Source organism: Acyrthosiphon pisum, chromosome X, assembly GCF_005508785.2.
Source record: "Acyrthosiphon pisum isolate AL4f chromosome X, pea_aphid_22Mar2018_4r6ur, whole genome shotgun sequence".
In the NCBI taxonomy this organism is placed as follows: domain Eukaryota; kingdom Metazoa; phylum Arthropoda; class Insecta; order Hemiptera; family Aphididae; genus Acyrthosiphon; species Acyrthosiphon pisum.
Window position 1 is genome coordinate 56,038,214 of NC_042493.1, and position 22,193 is coordinate 56,060,406.

The following is a 22,193-nucleotide window of genomic DNA, read 5'->3' on the forward strand; positions in this document are numbered from 1 at the left end:
ATTGTAATCAAATGATTTTTTACAATTTATACGAATAAAAATGATTTGAATAATTTTTAAATAGCTATAATTAATGTCCAATTAATAAGACAATTAATTATTAGCTTCTATTTTCTTATTTATTTGTCTACTTTATATTTTACTTACATATTGACTAGCATGGTGAATAATGTCCTCATAAATTGGTAAATTGTTCTGCATTGACTGTAACGGATTGGAACCCAAAATGGGGTGGTACTCGACGACAGCCGCAATGTAATATTGGCTGTCATATCCTTTGTTTTTAGTCGTTTCATTTCCGCTAACCATTAGTGTCAGCTTTAAAAATTAACATAAACATTAAAATATATACACTTTTAAAAAAAATATTATTATCATACAGTGGTTGTTGCTTATTATAATCACGGATAATGCTATTAATTAGATAAAGTCATAAGTGATTATATAGGTATATATTACACTCATAATTAATATGTAGTTATTATTTTTATTAATTTAAAATTTCTAACAAGAAAATACAAATTTACGTGAAAATATCTAAAGGAAAATATCCGGGGTAAAATTGTCTAAAATCAAAAATTTCCGTGGTAGATATATCCAAAATAAACTGTCCTTGGAAAAGTTATTTAGAAAAAAAAATATAGGATACACATACAAATGAAATAGATTATTATATACCTATAAATGTACATACAAGATAGATTTATATTTAAAAAAATCTACACATAATAATTGTTTTTTTAAACAAAAAATCAGATAGGTACCTACCTGGCAGTTAATATTAATACAAATTGTCTTTACCTAATACTTTACTAATACATTTAAAATAAAATTTCTAGTTTTCAAAAAAAAAATAAATATCAGATAATTAACACATTATTTAAAATATATGAAGGGCAATGATAAACATTTTGTAAAAATTGTCCATACTTGATTCACATTTTTATACTCTACACATGTTTTTTAAATACAATTAATAAACTAATTTGTGTTCCTCTTTTATTCCTTTTCGATACTCATATTTTTGAGTTCAGGCTTTTTTGTAATCAGACGATTTTACCTCAGGCATTTTTAATTTTTGACAATTTCATCACGGACATTTTTGTAGACTATCACCAAATATACAGATGTTTGAAACTAGGACACGGTGTATAATATTTAAACATTACCTATACAGTTAATACCCAATCAATTAGCGAATTAGATACGTACTATAAATTATAAAGATATAACTTTTACAACATACACTTCTATATTATTTTATTATAATATAATATATCCTGTCTGCATTAGAAAAAAAAACATTGTCATGTTTTAAGTACACAGTTTTTTTGTTACTGGATGAACGGGTATTAACAGTGTTTGTTTAAGTAGGTGATAAAAATTTATGAAAAACGAAAACGTAGCTAATAATTTAGCAATTAATGAAACAATAGACATTTTAGGATGTTGTGATGATTATATTTGCCGAAAACGGGCAACGAGAAGCTGTTCTTAAATGCCATTATCACATTTCCAATCCAAATTGTGTAAATTATCAAGGAAACAAGTATTAACATTAAAAATGCATTAATACATAATTAACCTCGAAGTATGTAAAAGTAGCATAATATTATCATTAAGATTTATAAATATGAAACAATTAAAAAAATATTGTCGCATCATTGGTTTAATTTTCGTAAAAAAAAAAAATGAGATTCACAAATCATATTTGTTGGTAGTAAAACTATTTATTTGTTTTTTCAAGAAGATTATAGCAGTACAGGTTCGTATAGGTCATGGTGGTAGGTTAGGTAATGTTATCAAGTGTCTCAAAGGTGATTAAATTAGTTGGTGGTAATCAATTTATATATAAACACCACAGGGCTTGGCAGTTATCTGTTACATATTTTATCAAATTTACGTAATCACAAATCACAAGTTGCATTTTAACTTATAATCAGTTATGTAATTTTTGAGTAACTTAAAAATTATAACTAAGTAAAAGATACGTTTAAATAGATAATAATTGGAAGATATCAAAATAATTTTTGTTGTAACTTTTGAAAACTGAAATACTTATTTTATAAAATTTACATCGATGTGCAAGTTATTTTTTTTATGAAAAATATCAATGTAATTATTGCCTATTTATTTAAAAATTCAACAGTACCATTCGATCAAACATTCAAATGGATTCATACAATATGTTATTTCATACACGGACTCGGTAATAATTATTTTTTATTTTCAGTTCTCATTAATATTATTAATAAAACTTATTATATTAATATTAATACAAGCTTACAAAGATAAGTATTAGTGTTACAAATGTATTCGATTTGGCAAAATAAAAGTAGGGGGAATCTGTTTACATTCATAATTGTATGCTGGTTTTATTGTTTTAAACATTTTGCTTATGGTTTTCTTCTTACTTCGCAGTTTGCTCATAGTGTACATGCATTCAGAGTTTTAAATACATTAATTATGTTTCTCAGAAAAATAAACAAATGGAGACCATGTACTTATATCATTTCAGTATAAAAGATTTTTTATTCGAAAATATTTCGAGTTTATCAAAAAATGAATATTTATTCTTTCATAGTATTTAATTGTTCAAAATGATTAAATAATAATGAAATATAATAAACAATATAGTCCACACTTCACATAATATGTAAGTAAAATGTATTAAACATTTTAGATTAATTTTCAATTTCAACGTCTTTTCATAATGTATTACAACATTATTTTCAACAATTTACTATGAGAAATTACAATGAATAAAACAACGTTTTTTTCATATGAAACACAAACGGTAAGTATTTGAAAGTATTTGAATGTACCTCTATCTGTAAATTATTTTTTTTTAAGTGTTTGCATTTGCAATACTATTTTTATTGAGTAATTAAATGCGTATTTTAAATATTTTTCAAAATAAATATCTGTATGACTATCTGTACCAACTTAAATACTTTGAAAGTTTGAAAAGTATATTTTACAAGACTGAATAATTATATATATTTTTATATTTTTTAATCTCTTTAAATTTTTTTTTTTTGATAGAATGAATTATGTGAATAATGTATAAATACTAAACAGTATACACTTACCAAACTTATTAATGTAATGAATAGTAAAGCCAAAATCATAATGTAGTTGGATAATAATTTGATAGTTATATTTTTGATTCTAAAACATATTAAGAGGAAAGTCATCGTCAAACTTCCCATTTTTAATTTATACCTAAATTCTTAACTGTAATATTATATTGATTGAATGTAAGAAATAATTAATCTAAGACCAAAGTTATAATGTTTGGACGTGTATTGAATACTTCATCATAGACTTGAGATTAATCAATGTACAAAATGAATATGTTATTCTTAAATGTTCGAAAGTCGTTTTATTATGTATATTAATTATATCTACTAAATACTAACACCGTCAATACCGATAAACATTTTTAGATTATGCAGACATTAAGAACATGATAAGAAACATATGGGAACTGCGTGGTTGTCGTTTATACGTATAGGTACTAAAAAAATATAGTTATGTTTATAAATAAATAATTAAGTTTAAAATATACTTAAAACTTCTTTAAACATTTTATTGAATATTAAATAACTACATAGTATTTATTTATAATGTGTATACCTATACTAAAAATAATGAATAAATATATTGTTTTATAAATACAATATTGAAACGATTATATTTTATGATATGTAAAATATAAAACACATTATTGTATTTTAAGTATAATATTATATAGGTATCTACATATAATCGGTAGTATCATTATTTATGTAAATTATACAATTAATTGTTTATCAAAAAACAAATTATAGTTTTATCAGATTAGGAATATCTGTACTTTGTATAGAATGTTAAATCAAAAAAATTATATTTTATAAAACATTATACATATACATGATATGAATATGTACTTATATATATATTCAATAACTGCATCTTTTAATAACACAGTTAAATGACTATATATTTATAAAATAAACATTATTAATAAATATGTATTTAAAATAATGTTACCATTGTACTTTTGAGATCCATTTCCTAATGTTAAGTAGTATTTGCTCATTGTAGGCATGGTTAACAATGAATTAAGTATTACGTTTACATTTTAAAGCACAGAAACTCAAATATAATTTATAAAAAAAGTTAGTACCTTGATTCTGTAAACAAGTTTGAAGTCTAATAAATATATTTTAGTTTAATAAATTTATATCCAAATGAACATTATTTTATATACGCAATATGGTTATAATATAAGATGAACTTTGTGTTGTGTACGTTTTTTTATACTTAAATATCTGATAACTGATAAGAGTTTAATGTATAGTTATATATACATACCTATAATATATTATGTTTTTATTAGTTATTACTTATATACCTACCTACCTACATGGCTGCATGGGAGCCTATTGGCTATTATTTATCTATAATATCAATATACGTAACTGTGTGTGTGTGATCTATGTTTTTTTTTATAATGTGCAAACTGAAAGTAAACAAAATATGAAAATACTGTCAATATTTATTGAATTTAATAATTCGATCGGTATTATATTATTCAATCGCAAATGTGTTTATCTACGACGTCGACGTGAGAAAAACGCAGCAACAGCTTATGTTTACCTGTAAAATATGTCTACATACTGCTTGCAAATGTAGTTTAAAATATAGCAAACAACTTGTATGTTATGTACAAACTACCTACACGTGTTTTATTGTTATCTGGTGTTTGTAATTAACAGCAATTTATATATCATTATAGTGTAATGTACAAGTTATTATACTACCTAGGAATAGGAAGTTTAGGTACATCGTGCATATCCCTAAAAAGTTAACCTTATATCATGTTCAAATATAAACGAAAAAAGCTCGGATAAAAATTTACTACCTTTGTAGGTAATGTAAAATATATGATAATATACCTTGTTACAGTAGATAGTGGTTAATGAGTATTATAAAAAAAAAAGATTAGTCCGTGATAAAATTAAAAATAATAAGCAAGAATTGTAAAATATGATTATATTTTCTTATATAATCAAGTCAGTATTTACCTACGTACCTATGGATATTTTAAAATAAAAAAAAAACCGGTGAACTGGCAATGCTGAAGATTTCGAGTTTACCTCGCCATTGAATGTAAAATCACTGTGAACTGTGTTATGAACGTTTTTCCCAATTGTTGAGAAAATAAATGTGAATTATTATTTACATTTGACCTCCCAAAGTACACGGTAAAAACTAGATCTAATTCGATATACCAGAAACCTTGAACATTGAATGAATTTTGTGATTCATATTTTCTACTACAAAAATTGTTTTCAGACACAAAAAAAAGAAAGAAAAAACATACATAAATCTTAATAATATGTTCTTTTCTAACATTTATTCCTGTCTTATGCTGTGGTCACGGTTATAATTTTTTATTATTATGATTTCTTACGATTATTATTACTCGGTTGATGGTCATGTAAAAACAATATAAGGTTAATAAGGGCCCATGTTCGAATCATATATTATAATCTACACGTTTTTAATAAAAAAAACCTACCCGTGACACATGTCATGTGTAAACATGGTCTGCCTTGTTACCGAAAATTACTGTGGTACCTACTCAAAGGTAACTCTCGGATACTTACCTAATACGACCCATCGGAAATATACGTAGAAAATAATACGTAAATACGTAACTTACTAAACCTGTAAGTAAGTAAGTTACATCCAATAAATATATTAATTTTTTACTACATAATAACTGAGTTCGTTAGAAAAAAACATATTATTTTTCGTTTGAATATCCAATTTTTGAATTTAAAATGTCTATAAAAATAATTTATGACAAGTAGTGATTTTTTTTTTATGAAATGTTTATTAAACTTTTAACAATTTTAATTAAATTGTAAAGCATGAGGTAGCCATTCAATTTGAAATACTATAATTGTTAACCACAGTTTGAAAGTTTTCGTGATTTTGTCAAATTTTGTAGATATCTAAAAAAAAAATTGCCCGTATTATTTATTTTTGATATTTTTAAATTCAACATCTTATGAAAAACCATACAACATTTTCAAGCTTTTATTATGTAGACAAATGTAGTTAAAACAATTGCACATTTCTATAAATGCTTAAAACTAATCTAAACATTTTGAAAATGTCATTGTGTATAGTGTATACTGTATAGATTAAATTATAATAATATGAGTTATATTGATGAAATCTATGCAATAAAACTTGGTTAATTCGAACTTTATAACTCGAATTCATTGTTACCTCAAACTTTTTCCATATCCCTAGTATTTCTTATAAGTAATTTTTTGTATTATCCTATGGAAAACTTAAACTTTTTTCAGTTCCTTCAACTTCAAGTTAAGTCTGACTGTACTAGCCTATTGTGTTTTCAACTCCCTTTAAGTTTCAATTGATTTACAATAAAATAGCTATAGCTAGCACCATTTAATGAAAACCCGTTATTTATTATATAATTAATATTCAATTACATCAAAAATTGGAAAAAAATTTTTTTGTCTGCCATCACGTTTTAGGACAGTAAAAAAGCTAGAATTTTTTCAACGGTATCTTTTCTGATAGGAAAGTAAAAAGTAAAAAGTGCCGTGAAAAACAAAAAAAAAACAATTAAGGAAAAACGGGAATTTTTCCGCAATATCGGTTTTTGACATAATCGATTTTTCTTTTTGATGTAACTCTAATGAACATTAGTCATAAAAATGAACATAGTTATATGACATTTTCACTGGTTTTTTATATTAGTATTTTCTATACACGATAACATTTTCAAAATATTTTGATTTGTTTTGAACTGCTTACGGGAATTTTCCAATTTTTTTTTATTTTTTTTCTGTGAATGTCAATAAAATGTTATTTGTTGGATAAAATATTGACAGTATTTTCATATTTTGTTTACTTTTAGTTTGCACATTATAAAAAAACATAGAATACATACACACAGTTACGTATATTGATATTATAGCCCAATAGCCAATAGGCTCCCATGCAGCCATCTAAGTAGGTATATATAAGTAATAACTAATAAAAACATAATGGGGCCCCCTCCCCTGGCTACGCCGCTGGAGTTAGGTATACACGCTATGTTCTAGCTGTATTAAAAACATTATCTAAAAATATATTTTTGTTGTTAATGCATTTCGTATTTGTTAATTTAATTACAGTACGTTTTCAAAATATTCTACTCCGATTTTGTTATTTTAAATTTAAAGTTTTGGATATTAAAATTTAATTTTTTTTACATTCAGGTTAGGTTATAGGAAAACTCAGATTTAAAACTCATTTACAACTCAGAAGATAACGATTAATCTAAACTGAGTGTAATGTTATTATGTGTCTATAAACATTTAATTTTCTTTACCTTTACAAACTGCAGTTATTTAATATGACCTTAGAAGTTACGGAAATCGATCAGGCTTTGGTCATTACAGGAGCGGACAGGAGTGTTTGGCATATATCCCTATCCTTGATTCAAGTGTTTAACATTTATAGAAGTTTAATACCTAGATAATATTATAAACCTATAAGTTATAATACATATAGTTCAATAAAAATATAATATCCACAAATGAAATTAATATCGTTTATTTAAAATTATGTAATTTTACCTATTAATTAATTAACTGAAGTAGGAGGGCTATCGTTATAAATACAATTACTGCAGTGTTGCAGTGAATGAAGTATGTTAATTGAAAAAAAGTGGAAGTGGTGTGAGTGGAGACAACATAACATGTTTTCTGTGCGGAAGATAAACAGAGTAAACCTTGATGACCTCAACGAAAAATGGATAAAAGTTTATTAAAAATTATAATTTGATGTAACCGGAAAATTATGTGTAGACGCGTAATGGTGATTGTATGATATTCAGCTATACTGTTATTGACAATTTTATAACCAACATATATTACGTTTTAAATTGTTGTTTTTATTAAATAAAGTATAATTAGTAATCAAAATTTTGTAAAATATCAATAATTATTGTCAACTTGTATTATATTATTGTACTTGCTGATATAATATGCAGCTGCTGTTTTAAGCTGTTGATTTAAGTTATCGGATCTTGGAGTATTTCAGAACAAAATTTGGTAGTTTAACCCATTCTAACCATTAGCTCTGGTTTTGATAAATAATGATTAGCTATAGAATTGTATGATTGCAAAGTGCAAATCATAGTTAAAATATTATATTTTTAGCAAGTACTTATATCGATATATTGATTAACTGAGTAGTAGTGTAGGCATTACTCGTCAAGTTAAATAAGTATTTTAGATTTCTAAATGTAATCAGATTTTATTTATTGATTAATATTTAATATTTATTTTATTTCAATTTACAAATTGTTTTGGTTTCGATAGAAATGCATTGAATTTATTGTAACTTTAATAAAGATAATTTGGAGATGATAAGTAAAAAAACCCATATTTAGACCTAGTATAAGTTAATTTAGTTACTTGGCACAAAAATGGCCTTCAATAAATGACTTCCTAAAAACTACTGACTCTTAAAATGATATATTATACTAAATTATTGCCTACGTAATAAATAATAGTCATTTGCTCTGAAGACAAGTTGTCTGTAAAACAAAATATGCCTGGACGTAAAAGTGTCAAATAAATTGCATTTTCTAATGTTTTGAAATGTATTGCAAGTATCCTTGAAAGTAAAAAAGTTGATGAATTATTTTCCTTTAAAATAGCTTTATAATTCAGTTTAAAAATGAAGTATAAGAAATTGTAGTCCATAAATACTTTTTTTATCTTCAAATTAAGTTTAGGTTTATGTAATGTTAATTGATAATTTAAATTCTGAAAATTAATAATTAATTAATATTTAATTAAGTGTCTCTTATGTCCTTTGTATGGTTCCATTTTCCTTTAATAATGAATTTATTCAAATTTTAATTTTTAAAATTCTTAAGTTTCTTTACAGGAAAATATTCTCAAATAGATACTTTTTTTATACTAATTATCGAGTGTCCTGCGTGACGATACCAATTTCTTTTTTTTCAAATGAAAATAACTTTTTTCTCCTAAATTGTTAAGCAGATGGTTATTTTGAAAATGTTGTTGTATCTAAGTATCTAAATTGAAATTCAAACGAGTAGTTTATATTTTGTATGAATTATTTATATTGTGTACAAAGAATAATAGGTTCATGATAAGAGATCTGGGATTTGGAATATATGGTGGCTATGATGATTTGAATAATAATAGTTATTAATACTAATCTATTAGGTAACATTTTATAATTTGTAAAAATTGTTGGAGTACTAGATTTAATTTTACTTCCAATTTATATTTTTTAAAACCATTTTTAAGGACAGTTATTAGTATATTATACATTTTAATAATTGAAAGCTCAAAAACTACTTGTTCGAATTTTGATTTATAAACATTAACAGATTAGCATTTTCAAAAATATATCTGCTTAACTATTGATGTAGGTATAGTAAAAAAAGATTAGTTCTCATTAGAATAACATAGCACGATGGACGCTACTCGATTTTTTTCTTCACAAGGAAAATCTATGATTAATAAATATATGTTTGTTGATAAGTAACCATGACAACGAAAAACCTACAAAAAATGCTGTATCTATCACAAAACATTTATGTTCAAAAAGTAATTTAAGAACGTCACAAGACATTCCTTGAACGGTATAAAAAATTAAAGTATTTGAAAATATATGTATAATAAAAATTGCAAAATTCAAAATCTAAATTAATTTATTATGAAAAAAATGGAAGTGAGCATTCTTGGGAAATCAACCCATATATAAATTTATTTAAATATTTGAATTTCCTGCAAGATATATAAATATATAATTATAGTTCTAAATAGGTACCAACCTAAAAAGGTACCCCTAAAATAATAATAATTCGAATAATTTTGTAGAAACCAGTTATAGCATGTACTTCTAAGTTATACCGGTGTACCTATTGGTGTTAGCATATTTTATAAAAACATATATAATGCATACAATTATTTTCAAACTACGCCGGAAAAATAATAACATGATTATTATATAATGTTGATAGAAAAATTGTTTTATAATAAAATTCAGTATATAATGTATTATTAGTGTTTAATATTATTAGAGCTTAGACATATAATTATGTGATTAATTGAGTTAATTATGATTATTTATTGGCCATCCTACTATAGTAATAGTATAGTAGGTACTTTTTTTTTGTTTCATTATGTTTTGGAAGTAGTTTAATAGTATATTTGTAATATAACGGATAGGTAGTTAGTTCAATAATCGAAATCAATATCGACTATAGAATTTACAATTTACATCGAATCCACTGATAACACTTTTCAGTAAACCCAAAGCATATTTAATTAATTTTTCAGTACCTTCGTGTCAGTAACAACACATTTATGTTTACAGTAAAAAAAAATCAATACCTTTAATATCTTTATCAATTTTTATTTTCAACTAAAGTAGGTGTATACAGGGTTTAACAGGAAGACCTGATATATAAAACATCTTCTCAATATACATATTTCGTTTATTAGATTATGATATTCGAAGCGACGAACGAATTGATTTTTCAATATTATTGGTTTATTTTATTTTATTTTGTGACTGTGTCTGTCAGCACATTTTGGAGCTGTAAATTTGCTTTAATCTTCAACATTGAGAGTTTGATGGTTTTTGGTAGCAAATCGATTTTAGTTGGTACTTTAGGAAGTGAGAAGTAAAAATTTGTAATATTTTTTAATAATCTGGGAAAAAGAACAATTATTTACAGCAAAACGGGATTATTTACAAAAAAACAGTTTTTAATAAAATCAGTTTGTTTTTTGTATTGATTCGAAAATTAACAACCATAGGGACTTGAAATGAGAAATATCTATAAAAGCATTGTCTATACTTGATCAAATTCAAAAATATTTTGTCTAATTCTATGCTATTTATAGAAATTTGAATGGTTTTATTTTCCTAAATTTATTTTTTCAATTTATGTATGATAAAGTTATTGTTTGTAAATCAACGTTAAATATTTAATAAAAAGTTCCTCATAAGTTGTTTTTACAGCAATTAAAATTGATCAAAAATAGATAAGCGTAATGTTATTTAAGCGTTTTCAAATAATGATAAAATCTGGAAAAATTGCAAATTATTTTGTTGTTAAAAATTAAAATGCATAAAATTTGTAATTTTTATAGTTAAACGACTTAAAAATATAATACAAGGTTACTTTTTTTTGTCTGTGAAAATAATAAAAAAAAATTTAGCGTTGAGCCACAAAAAGTTTTTATGAGCCTTTGGCAGTTCAAATTTTGACGAACATTTTTATATTTTAAGTTATTTTATTATTATTCAAAAAATATTAATCGTAGAAACTTGAAAAATTCCATATACGTAAAATGTATTAATATTATAAGTGTATGATCTATTCCAATATTAATTATATCATCATTGTCTATAGTTACTACTTTACTAGGTATACTATTTATACCACATGCTACTACGGGCATGCTAATTGTTAGTATGCTACCACGAATATATTCACACCGACATAATATGTTATTATGATAATATGATATAATAATTGTTTATATAATGTGTGATGATTTTGTGAACAAATAGTTCAATCTAAATTCAATACATCGACCATAATTTATACCTCATAGTGATAAATTCTACTCAATGACGATCTACCTATGATAAACTATATAAATATTATAATATGGAAGTACCTCGGATTATAAATTATTTGCTTGTTTACAATAATTATTATACTGTGGTCATATTTTAAATCCGCCGTAAATCATCGTTATAGAGAATGTCGCACGTCGTAATAATTTAGTAATAATAAGATATGATAGGTAACGATTTTTCGATATCGCGGACTTATCGGTCACCTACCTATGGTCTAGTTAGCTAGTAGGTAGGTACCTATTTATACTCTATATAAACATAATATACTAGATTATAGTGGTTCTCGATCGTTCATTTCTGTTTCTATTCATTGATTTTTGTTTTATATAGGTTTACCTAATTACTAATTATTACTAATCAATTTTGACGCATTATTATTTTGTGTCTAATATTATAGGTAACAGTACAGATATTATTTAAACTGTTGATTTGGTATTTGTTCAAAATAATTCACTGAAAAATACAAATATCATTTTGAAAATTATGTACCTACATATCTATACCTATAGTCTATATTATATAAGTACCATAGTTTTTAAGTAAATAATTGTAAAGTTAAGGTTAAAAATTCTATAAAAAAAAACCTATTCAATACATTTTATAAAAATATTAAAACTGTACCTTCTGTTTACTTTTAAAATACGTTCAAAGCAACTAGATGTTTATTTATTTTCAATTGATTGAATGTATAGGCACACGGTATGATTATTCGTTAAAAAAAATATAAATCGGAAACGAGGAAATGATAAAAAAAAACAGTCGCTTACCTTATCGCTGGCGAATTATCCTATAAAATATCGTGCGGGTATTTTTTTGTTTTGATTTAAATGTTTTCGCGTGCGATAGTATATTATTGACGCAGTCGGGCAGTATAATACCTATTATAATAAGACCGATGATGATTGTCGTTATACGCACTTCGGATCGTACTGGCGAGTCTGTTGTGCGGGTCAATCGACAGAATGTCCAAAAGAAAATATAACGAGAAATAATTAAAAAAAAAAAAAAACCAAGAGTCTATGTCGGTATTACTATTGAGTCGTTCACCTTGATTGTTGATCCAACCAGGAAATTGTCGCGCACGCGGATTGGAACGAGACGGTTTACGCTCGTGTAGTATAATACTATATAATATATAATAATATGCACTAACACTATGTACACACTACACACGTACACACACACTCACAGTAATAAAATACTAAAATAAATTAAATCATATTATTGTACGGATATAATATACGCCTACGTGTATGTATAACGCGCCATGCAATATGTATAGGTCTTATCTGAGCGAAGCGTATAGTTGTACAACTCTCGGTACTCGTAGGTACTGTACCTACCTTAGGTACACATATTAATATTATTATAATATTGTAATAATAAGTAATATTGTGATATATAGTATTAACGTGGTGTGTGCATCGCGATGACCCATTGACGCCGCGGATTATAATAATTATAATACCATCGTTATGTGATTATATATTATTATTATTACATTTTATACCCACAAACCACCCGCGTTTAAGGCGATTCCGTTTAACCTTCGCGTCACGTGTTTTCTCGCGTATCATTTCCGATGTTTATACACGCGTGCGCGTTCGACCACTGTACTATTATTATGTCTATACGATTATAATATTATTATTATTAAAATACTGCTGCAGTAGTAGTTGCGCGGAAAAATCGCCTACGATTTGCAGTCACGCACGTCGCCACGTATTATTTTTGAACAGCCATATATTATTATAATTATTATTATATTGTTATGGGATGTATAGGTACTGCAGCATGTGAGACGCTACGAAACGGTGTGGTAAAAACCGCGAGCAGCGTTGGCTAATAATTATGTCGTGTGTTTGGATCAGTTGGATATAATATACGTGTTGTAGGTACCTATTGGATCGTCGGATCGATAAACACACGTGCACTTACCAATTTAGTAATCATTTGCAACATTTCATATCCTCTCAGAGTCTCAGCTACATATTACTATAATGGTACCGTAAGTGTGAAAAATCGTATCGCATACATCTCGACATAATAATATCTACTTGCAGCATAATGCATAGTATACAATTACCTACAGTCGTATAATATTATATTAATTATTAGCATACTAGTTTACTACTAATACTATACATTACCAGGTACACACTACTACTGAGTCGACCAATACCTACGCGAATACGGTCGTAAAATGAGCTTGCACGTTTATTCCAATAGTCAAATTTTTATAAAGCACTATTATTATGAATCCTAACTACAACGATTCAACTACGTTGGTTACTCGATTGTTATTGTTACTATTATTATTATTACCGTTGTTTTTGCGTTGTTTCTGACAAGCTAAATAATTGTACATGATGTTTGAGTAGGTGTGTTCTTGTGTAATAATATTTTGTTTACACTTCTGGTTATCAATTACCGGCTACAGCTATAATTATAGGCAGTTGTTTTTGTTGTGACGAATTCCCTAGATATTTTATTAATTCAGTCGCACACCGCAGCGTGTTGTTCTTCACCGCGGAAATCAAAACGAATAATACTTATACCGTTTGTGTTATACTGCAGTGTATGAGACGTGCATTATAGATTCGTCACATACCATACTTTTAAAGGAATACCATCATAGGTGGTAATAAGAGGAGGGGAATAGCCCCAATTATTGAAGTAGCACCCCAAAAAATTTTGTTTTTTCTTTGATTATGTATCAGGTAATTTTTTTTAGTAAATTTAGACCCTCCCAAAAATGTCAATTAATTTTCGAATATTAATAACATATTATATACCTATTAAAATCGGAAAAACATTTTTTTTTTTTTTTTAAATGAAGTACAATAAATCAAGTATAAAGAACCTAGTAAATACAGTGGTGATTACCTACCTACATTTTTTTGGAAACCAATTAATTTAGGCATTGTCTTAATACAGATATAGGTTTTTTATTTCAGCATATAAGTACATATTATATAGTAGCAGCGTATATATACAGTACACATGTAAACATGTTTAAAGTGTTCAATCGTATATTATGCACAATTAATAATTACTAATTAAATTATTATAATTGTGTAATATTTATAAAAAATAAACATAATAATTACAATTGTGTTTATTTATTGATGTACAGTCCTAGGTAGTTTATTTTCAATTAAAACTACTTTGAGAACATACCTATTATATTAATTGATTGAAGAATTATTAATAAGTCATTTGTTTCTAAGTAAATTAGGTACATAAAAACTAAATAAATTTTGTAAATAAATCAATAACCTAAATTTCTAAAATATCATGAATGATACATATAAAAACAGAACCTACATTCTGTCTATAAGAACCATTTTGAAATTATTTTAAAAACCGAGGAACTCGCTTTGATGTGTTATTGGTCTAATGATAATTAAAAATGAGCGTATCTCATCCAAAATCGTCTTTGAGTATGTAGGTAACTCTAATGGATGTGTAAATAATTTAAATTCAATGGTAAATATTATTATATAATAATATTATGACACAAAACTTTGAGTAAAAGAGACGGGATCAGCCTCAATTCCTAAGGAGAGTTTATGTTAAATTATATTTTATTTATATTACTACAAGTGCTAGTAGTGTAAGACTAGATCTTAATGACCTAGAAAACCTAAAGAAAATGACCTTATGAATATAAAATTGACATAAAAATGACCTAATATCAATGTGGAAGATTGAAGCGAATTTTCTGTATAAAAACATGACTCAGACACAAAAAAAATAAACTTCATTAAATTAATAATAATAATGAACAATTATGTTTATAGATATTAATGTTGATTGGAATATATTGTCCTCGGTGGAGATCTGCATTATAGATATTTTACTAGTATAATATGAGAGGTAATATAAACATAACCTTATTTTAAGACATAATTTGTATATTATATAAAACGATATTAAACGAGCAGTACACTAGTACCTACTTACTAATTTGCATAATAAATCTATTTTATAAACACGTATTATAAAAGGTCTTGTGCTTATTCTTTACTATATTAAACATGTTATCAACCGCACAAAATTAAGTCTTTGCAAATTAATTTTTAGAACATGCCCAACATACTTTTTTTGTATGAAATTAATAGGCATAGATTCTGAGTAATGAATGTATTGCATGTTTTTCAATGATGTGTTTTTTTTTGTACTTAAAGACAATTTTTATAGTAGAAAAAATATTTAAGCAGCACCAGCTTTGAACAAAATACATTTTATCTTTTGTTGTATTCATTGTCGAAAATCAATAAATGTATTGTCTGTATTGGTTAATACGTTCAATAGACGGCGAAGACGCTACCCGCATCTTGCTGGCCGCATGTGTTGTTTCCCACCTCCGTCTAATGTAAAAGATAGCAAAAACTGTTTTGTTCGGGAAAGAACTGAGAACGCTACAGTCATAACCAGGGCTAGGATTTATATGCAATAAAAAATTGTAAAATATGCATTTTATATACCAAAATATGCAAAAATATGCATTTAATTTTTTATAAGATAAACACTAAAATATAGTTAATTATTAAAATACATCAATGATAGGCTGTTTGTCTTAAAATAATATAATTTAGAAATAAAATGTATAATTCACATTAACTACGTGCGTGTTACATGAAATAAAATTTATATTTGACAAAATAACCAAGTTTTACGAAATATACTATAAAACATGCATTTTTTACATTCTTATAATCGAAATATGCAATAATATTAATTTTATTCAATATAATATGCAAAAATATGTATTTTATCCAAAATATGCAAAAACATGCAAAATAAAAATACCACTATTTATCTCATCATGAGGTGATTCGTGGACATTACTGACAAAATCAATAATCAGAAGTAGCAAAAAAAACATGCTGTTGCATATAAATCTTAGCCCTGGTCATAACTAAGAAACGAAATTTTCACCACATAGGTAAAAGTGAGAACTTTGGGATGTGAAATATCGTTTTTATTTTTTCGATAACGGAACTAGAAAAAAAGTTATTCAAGTTTGAAAAACACAAAAATTATGGGTTTTGAAACAATAAGAACTTTTTTCGTATAAGTGATGAAAAATAAAAACGATATTTCACAGATAATGTTCTCAACTATATTGTATATCAATTTGGAGTCTTAACTATCACTACAGCCTGCGTGGTTCTATCCCGTGCAAAACAGTTTTTGGTATATTGTACATGTGGGTGTTTCTTGGGGCACCTTCAGGTCAATTCCATGGGAGGGGGATAATTTTAATCTTGAATACCGCTTTTAACAATTAACAAAGTTCATAAAACGTATTTATCTATTAGCAAAAACAGAACATCTCACGACTTATGGGGGAAAGGGAGGGGGGACGCGTCTGGGTGTTTCCAATAGTGTTTCAAGTTTTCAATCTATTATTAGACGTGTTATTGAGTTATCTCAAATTGTTGGGTGACGAATATTTATAAAATAAAATCTTGGAATTTAATAACAATTTACGATTGTTATTTATACAGACTGTCTATAATATATATCCAGGATTTAGAACAATTAAGCGCCATAATATTTTAAATATTTAAAAATAAATTTGAGGGCCATTCCGGGGCCACTAATTTTGCTTATGCGGCCAGGCCCTTGGTGACGTACCTGTAGATATTTGATAACATCGTTTAGGAGGCTATGGACACTATGGGTAATAATAACGATATGATAATAATAATATAGTCAAACTCAAAATATATTATAAATAAACATTTGATGAAAAATGTAATCACAGTTTAGAATTACAAAACAAAATAAGAAAATTGTTTGATGAGAAATCGTTAATTTATGGATGAATATTCGTGGTTGTAAGAATTTAAAACTTAAACCACTCATCAAAATGTATGTGACTTTTCAGTAAACTTTTTTGTTTTGCTAAGGTAAAAAAATTTATAAGGTATCTTGTATTCAATTTTTAAATCTTAGATACAAAAAGGCAATTTTTTAAAAATGTCTACCTATCTCAAAATAATTTTGAAATGTTCGTGATTTTGACGTTGAACTTAATTTTTATACACTAACAACTTATGTTGAACGATGTATTTAATTTGCAAGTTTTTCGAAAAAAATTGTTATTGACAATACATTATTATTTAAAAACAAAGTAAAACAAAAATCGAAAATTGATCCTATATCCTATCTATCCTATTGATAGACCTACCTGTTAATAGCTCAAAAACAGTCAAAATATTTTGAAATCTTATCATGTATGGAAAATAGTCATGTAAATATATAAAGTCATCAATATAATCAATGATTATTAATCATATAGTTTGTATGCCCCAATTCGCAAAAGTTAATTACAGACAGAAAAGAAACAACATTGTAAAATTAATACATTCATTGCTCCGCTCAGAATCTAAATGTAGGCTAGTATGTACCTAACCGCTTATTGCTGTCTAGTAGGTGATAAGTTAAATTTAAATTCGATGGTAAATCATTGCATACCTACGAAAAACAATTCTGAGCGGAAACGATCTGTCAGCTTAAATTATTTAGTTTATTTTATTATGTAGATATTTATATTGCTATTATAGTAAATAGTAATTTATTTTAACATTATACGAGTAGTAATACCTTGGGTTGAATAAATTTTTGTCGAAAACATACCAATATACTATAAATTATTATAATAGTTTACGGTGTTTAATAGAAATACCTGACAAATGAAAAAACTTTTGTTCTAATCAATATTTAATCTTTTTTTTTTAAATAATTTATATTTGTTTTGTGCTACCTATATATATATATTTTTTTTTTTAAATACCGATATTTTGATGGTAAAAAGTGCTTTAAAGTATCTGAGTTTCAATATTTTTTTTAGTAAATTAATTTGAAACGCATAAGTTTTTTTCAAAATATTTTTTTGGGAATTCCTGTCATAAGTATATATTTCTTAAATTATTTACTATAATCTATATAATTTTCATAATTTCTGTCATTCGTTTCACAAGAAGGTACCTATACATTTTTTTGACAGATCTTTCAGTTACACTCTGTATATTTATATGGACGAATGTAACCTCCGCTTCAAGTGTCTTTTTGTTAGTGTTAACTCTGCTAGTGAAAAAAATCAAGTATTATTGAGTGTAAGCTCCTGTAAACTTATGTAAAATCCGTCAGTAAAGAAAATCAAGTAACAGTATAAAATGAATATAACAAATATAATATTATAAAAAGAAAATCATAATTTCTATAATAATAATCGTCCACATTAAATAATAGTTGGGTATATAATATAATATGCCACAAAAAGGTATAAAAAGTAGCAAATCATTAAAATATCGTAATGTGTATTACGTCAAAAAATCATAGTAAATAATAAAATTGTAATTATCATAAAATATTTAGATAATATTATGTTATGTTGTGTAACATTAGACCTCCTCAATACCTTTTTATCTAACCGGTATTCTGGCGGAGTTTATGTTTTCATTTATATCATTTATTACTATATATTATTGTTATTAAACTACTATGCAAGCCAATAAGGATTTACTAAAGTGAATAGTAAATACGTATAAGTTCGTCATATAAATAGGCAATACGTTAAAAATAATCTTAATATACCTACCGATTGAAAATGTCATTTGTATAGTAAAATACGATATGTAAAAGTTTCAAATAGATAGGTAGGTACCTATCCTATGTAATACCTATGTACCCTAGGTATTTTCGAATTGCAACTAAATAACTAAAATCGTTATTCTTTGTTTAAATAATTGATTTTGTTAAAAAAAAATTGTTTTTAAATTTTTTAAATGTTTGGGGTTTCAATAAGAACAGCTAATGAGAAACGTTGTATTACATTTTCAAGCCTTAGTTATAAAAATTGAACATTTAATAGTTTTTTAAATTCAAAATAATTTTAAAATGTTCGTAATTTTTTTAAATTTTTACGTGTATCGCAATTATAAGAACAAATTGTGACTGTATTTCCAGGTGGACCCTTGCATATAAAAAATCAAATTCAAATATATTTTAAAAATCATGTATATATAGGTACTAAACAAAAAGCAGGGCTTATAGATAAATTTATTACGAACTGGTTTATCTTCTGAATCATTGGAATCGTTCAAGGTTCGATCGTTTGCACTAAATCCAGTTAAGCATGTTTAAAGTAGGAATAAAATGCTTAATTGGTCCAAACTACCTGTGCCTTACCTCATTTATTACTTGTGTCTTCGGTATTTTCTCAGAGTACGACCTCCTATCCAAGGAAATGGAAGTGGACACCATCTTCAACAGTCTCAAGTCACGTGTACTATTCAGGAAATGGATGACTTTTTTGACTGGCATCACCAACCAGTAACGCATCAACTTACAGTCATGGAGTTATCTAAATGAATAAAATACAATTCTTAAGCCAAAATATATAAAATAATAATAAAAATATATACACTTGGACTTAGTTAAAAAAATATGTAGTATTGTTTGAATTAAATTAACCACAAATAAACACATTCAATATCCAGTAGGTATATATTTAATGACTATAATGAATATATTATTTAGTATGAATAAACATAAAAATGAAGGTCGCAAAAGAATTATTTTAGATTCTGAGCGTACCTAGCAATTAATATATTGGTTTGATTGCAATAATTTGAGTGTATTTCTTTTTCTACTCTGTCATCACCTTTTGAAGCAGGGAACATATTTTAATATTTCCATACAAGAGTGGTTATTGGTGGAAAATTAGATCTGGTTTGAACTTTAAAGAGATCGAAAGAAAAAATTAACGGTACATAATAAAATCAATTAGTAGATTCTTTTGCTTTGTTTGGAACCTAAAAGTTAGGAATAAAAGGGTATTTTTACTCAAAACAAGTTTATTATTTTATTTGAAAAGACACTTGGCAACAATGGTCGTACAGAGGATTATTTTTAACCTATGAATTTACCTTTAACATTTGTTTACATTTAATATATTACGTTATTTTTTTAAAAGTTTATAAGATTTTGAATTAGAGTTTGCAAAACAAGTATTCTTGTAACTCAAAAACGAATAACAGCAGAGACTTCATTCGTTTACAAATGTTTATATTAGCATAAACTAGATATATTTAAAATATTTTAGCTTTTACTGTGCAGTTTATAGATATTTGATTTTTTTTAAATGTATTATTAATGTATGATCAAATATTCAAATTATCGTTTTTTTCATTAAAAAAGCTGGAAAATTAAATTCAAGGTACCTTATAAGTATTCGTACACCAATTAAAAAAATATCGAAAATACAGTTACAATTATTATTTTGAACTGAGATGAATTACTTAAAACGTTTAACTATACGTTTTAAGTAATTCATCAAAATCACGAAAAATGGTAAATTATTTTGTAGTTATAAAAAAAGGTTTGAGAAGATAATATATTTAGATAACCCTACATCATTGGTTTTATTGCTGGATATTGAGAAAATACTTAGCGTACGACCAAATACATTTTTCATTAGGGATTGAAGTTCAAATTCAAACGCATAATAATGATTTATTCTACAACAATTTTTGTTAGTATTTGTTTATTCAAAAAATATTAATCATAAACACTTGAAACATTCCACTATTAATTTAATAATTATGATTTTCTATGCACAAATGTGCATAATAATTTTGACTAATTTTAATATATGAACCACATACAAACCCTACAAGTATAGTTAGTTCAGTTCTTAATGAAACCTAAAAATGTATGTGCCCTATTTTTTAGATTCTGAGTGGAACGATGAATGTATTGATTTTACACATGATGTGTGTTTTGGTATCTTTATAATTGTTCTATTTTCTTAGTGTCTGTGTACACGATAAGTAGTCGAAATAATGCTACGATATTCAACCTCAGTATCTTGTTCGATCAGAAAGTGAATATCGTTGGTGCATTGGGGAGGTCAAAATTAAAATTTCCCAGTGGTTTTTAAAAGCGCCGGGAAAAACAAAAGACATATTCAGGAAAAACGGGAATTTTTACGCATAATCGATTTTTCATAAAATTGAATTTGGTTTTTGGTGTAACTTTAAAAAAAATGACCGTAGATACATGAAATTTTGACTGAATGTTTATTTTAGCATCTTCTATACACCATAACATTTTCAAAATATTTTGATGTATTTTGAGCTCTTTACGGACATTTTTATTTTCCATTTTTTTTTAGATTTTTTTCTAAAAATATCAATAAAATTTTATTTGTTGGATAAAAAAGCTTGAAAATTTAATAGAAGGCTCCTAGTATATTGTTTCAAAGGCAGATGAAAAATATTAAAAATCGTAAGTCACGGTTTTTTTTTATAAGCATTTAAAGTTCAAAAAAAGGTGGGTAAGTGGATTTCGCTCTGCTGTACAGTAGGTTACAAGTGGGTCACTGTATAATGGATGGTATTAAATTTGAATTCAATGATATAATATCATTGTATAAGAAAAACGATTCTGAGCGGAGACGGTAT

General features: G+C 26.0%; 1 protein-coding gene across 9 annotated transcripts in view; it reads right to left on the reverse strand.

Moving 5' to 3' along the window:
- The window catches only part of LOC100165187 (vanin-like protein 2), a 32,008-nt gene that overhangs the window by 4,370 nt on the left and 5,445 nt on the right, over nucleotides 1-22,193 (reverse strand). For 2 of the 9 annotated variants that reach the window (XM_003241651.4, XM_001947916.5), the window contains exons 2-3: nucleotides 19,918-20,092; nucleotides 148-318 (exon numbers count right to left, since the gene is read on the reverse strand). In XM_003241651.4, coding sequence (XP_003241699.1) covers nucleotides 148-318; nucleotides 19,918-20,070 — 324 coding nt within the window. In that variant the 5' untranslated portion in view covers nucleotides 20,071-20,092. Of the gene's footprint in view, nucleotides 1-147; nucleotides 319-3,092; nucleotides 3,514-4,035; nucleotides 4,204-12,479; nucleotides 12,704-13,650; nucleotides 14,416-19,917; nucleotides 20,093-22,193 lie in introns of those variants that run through there. The other 7 variants (XM_016801060.2, XM_016801062.2, XM_016801061.2 and 4 more) reach the window with 7 other exon arrangements.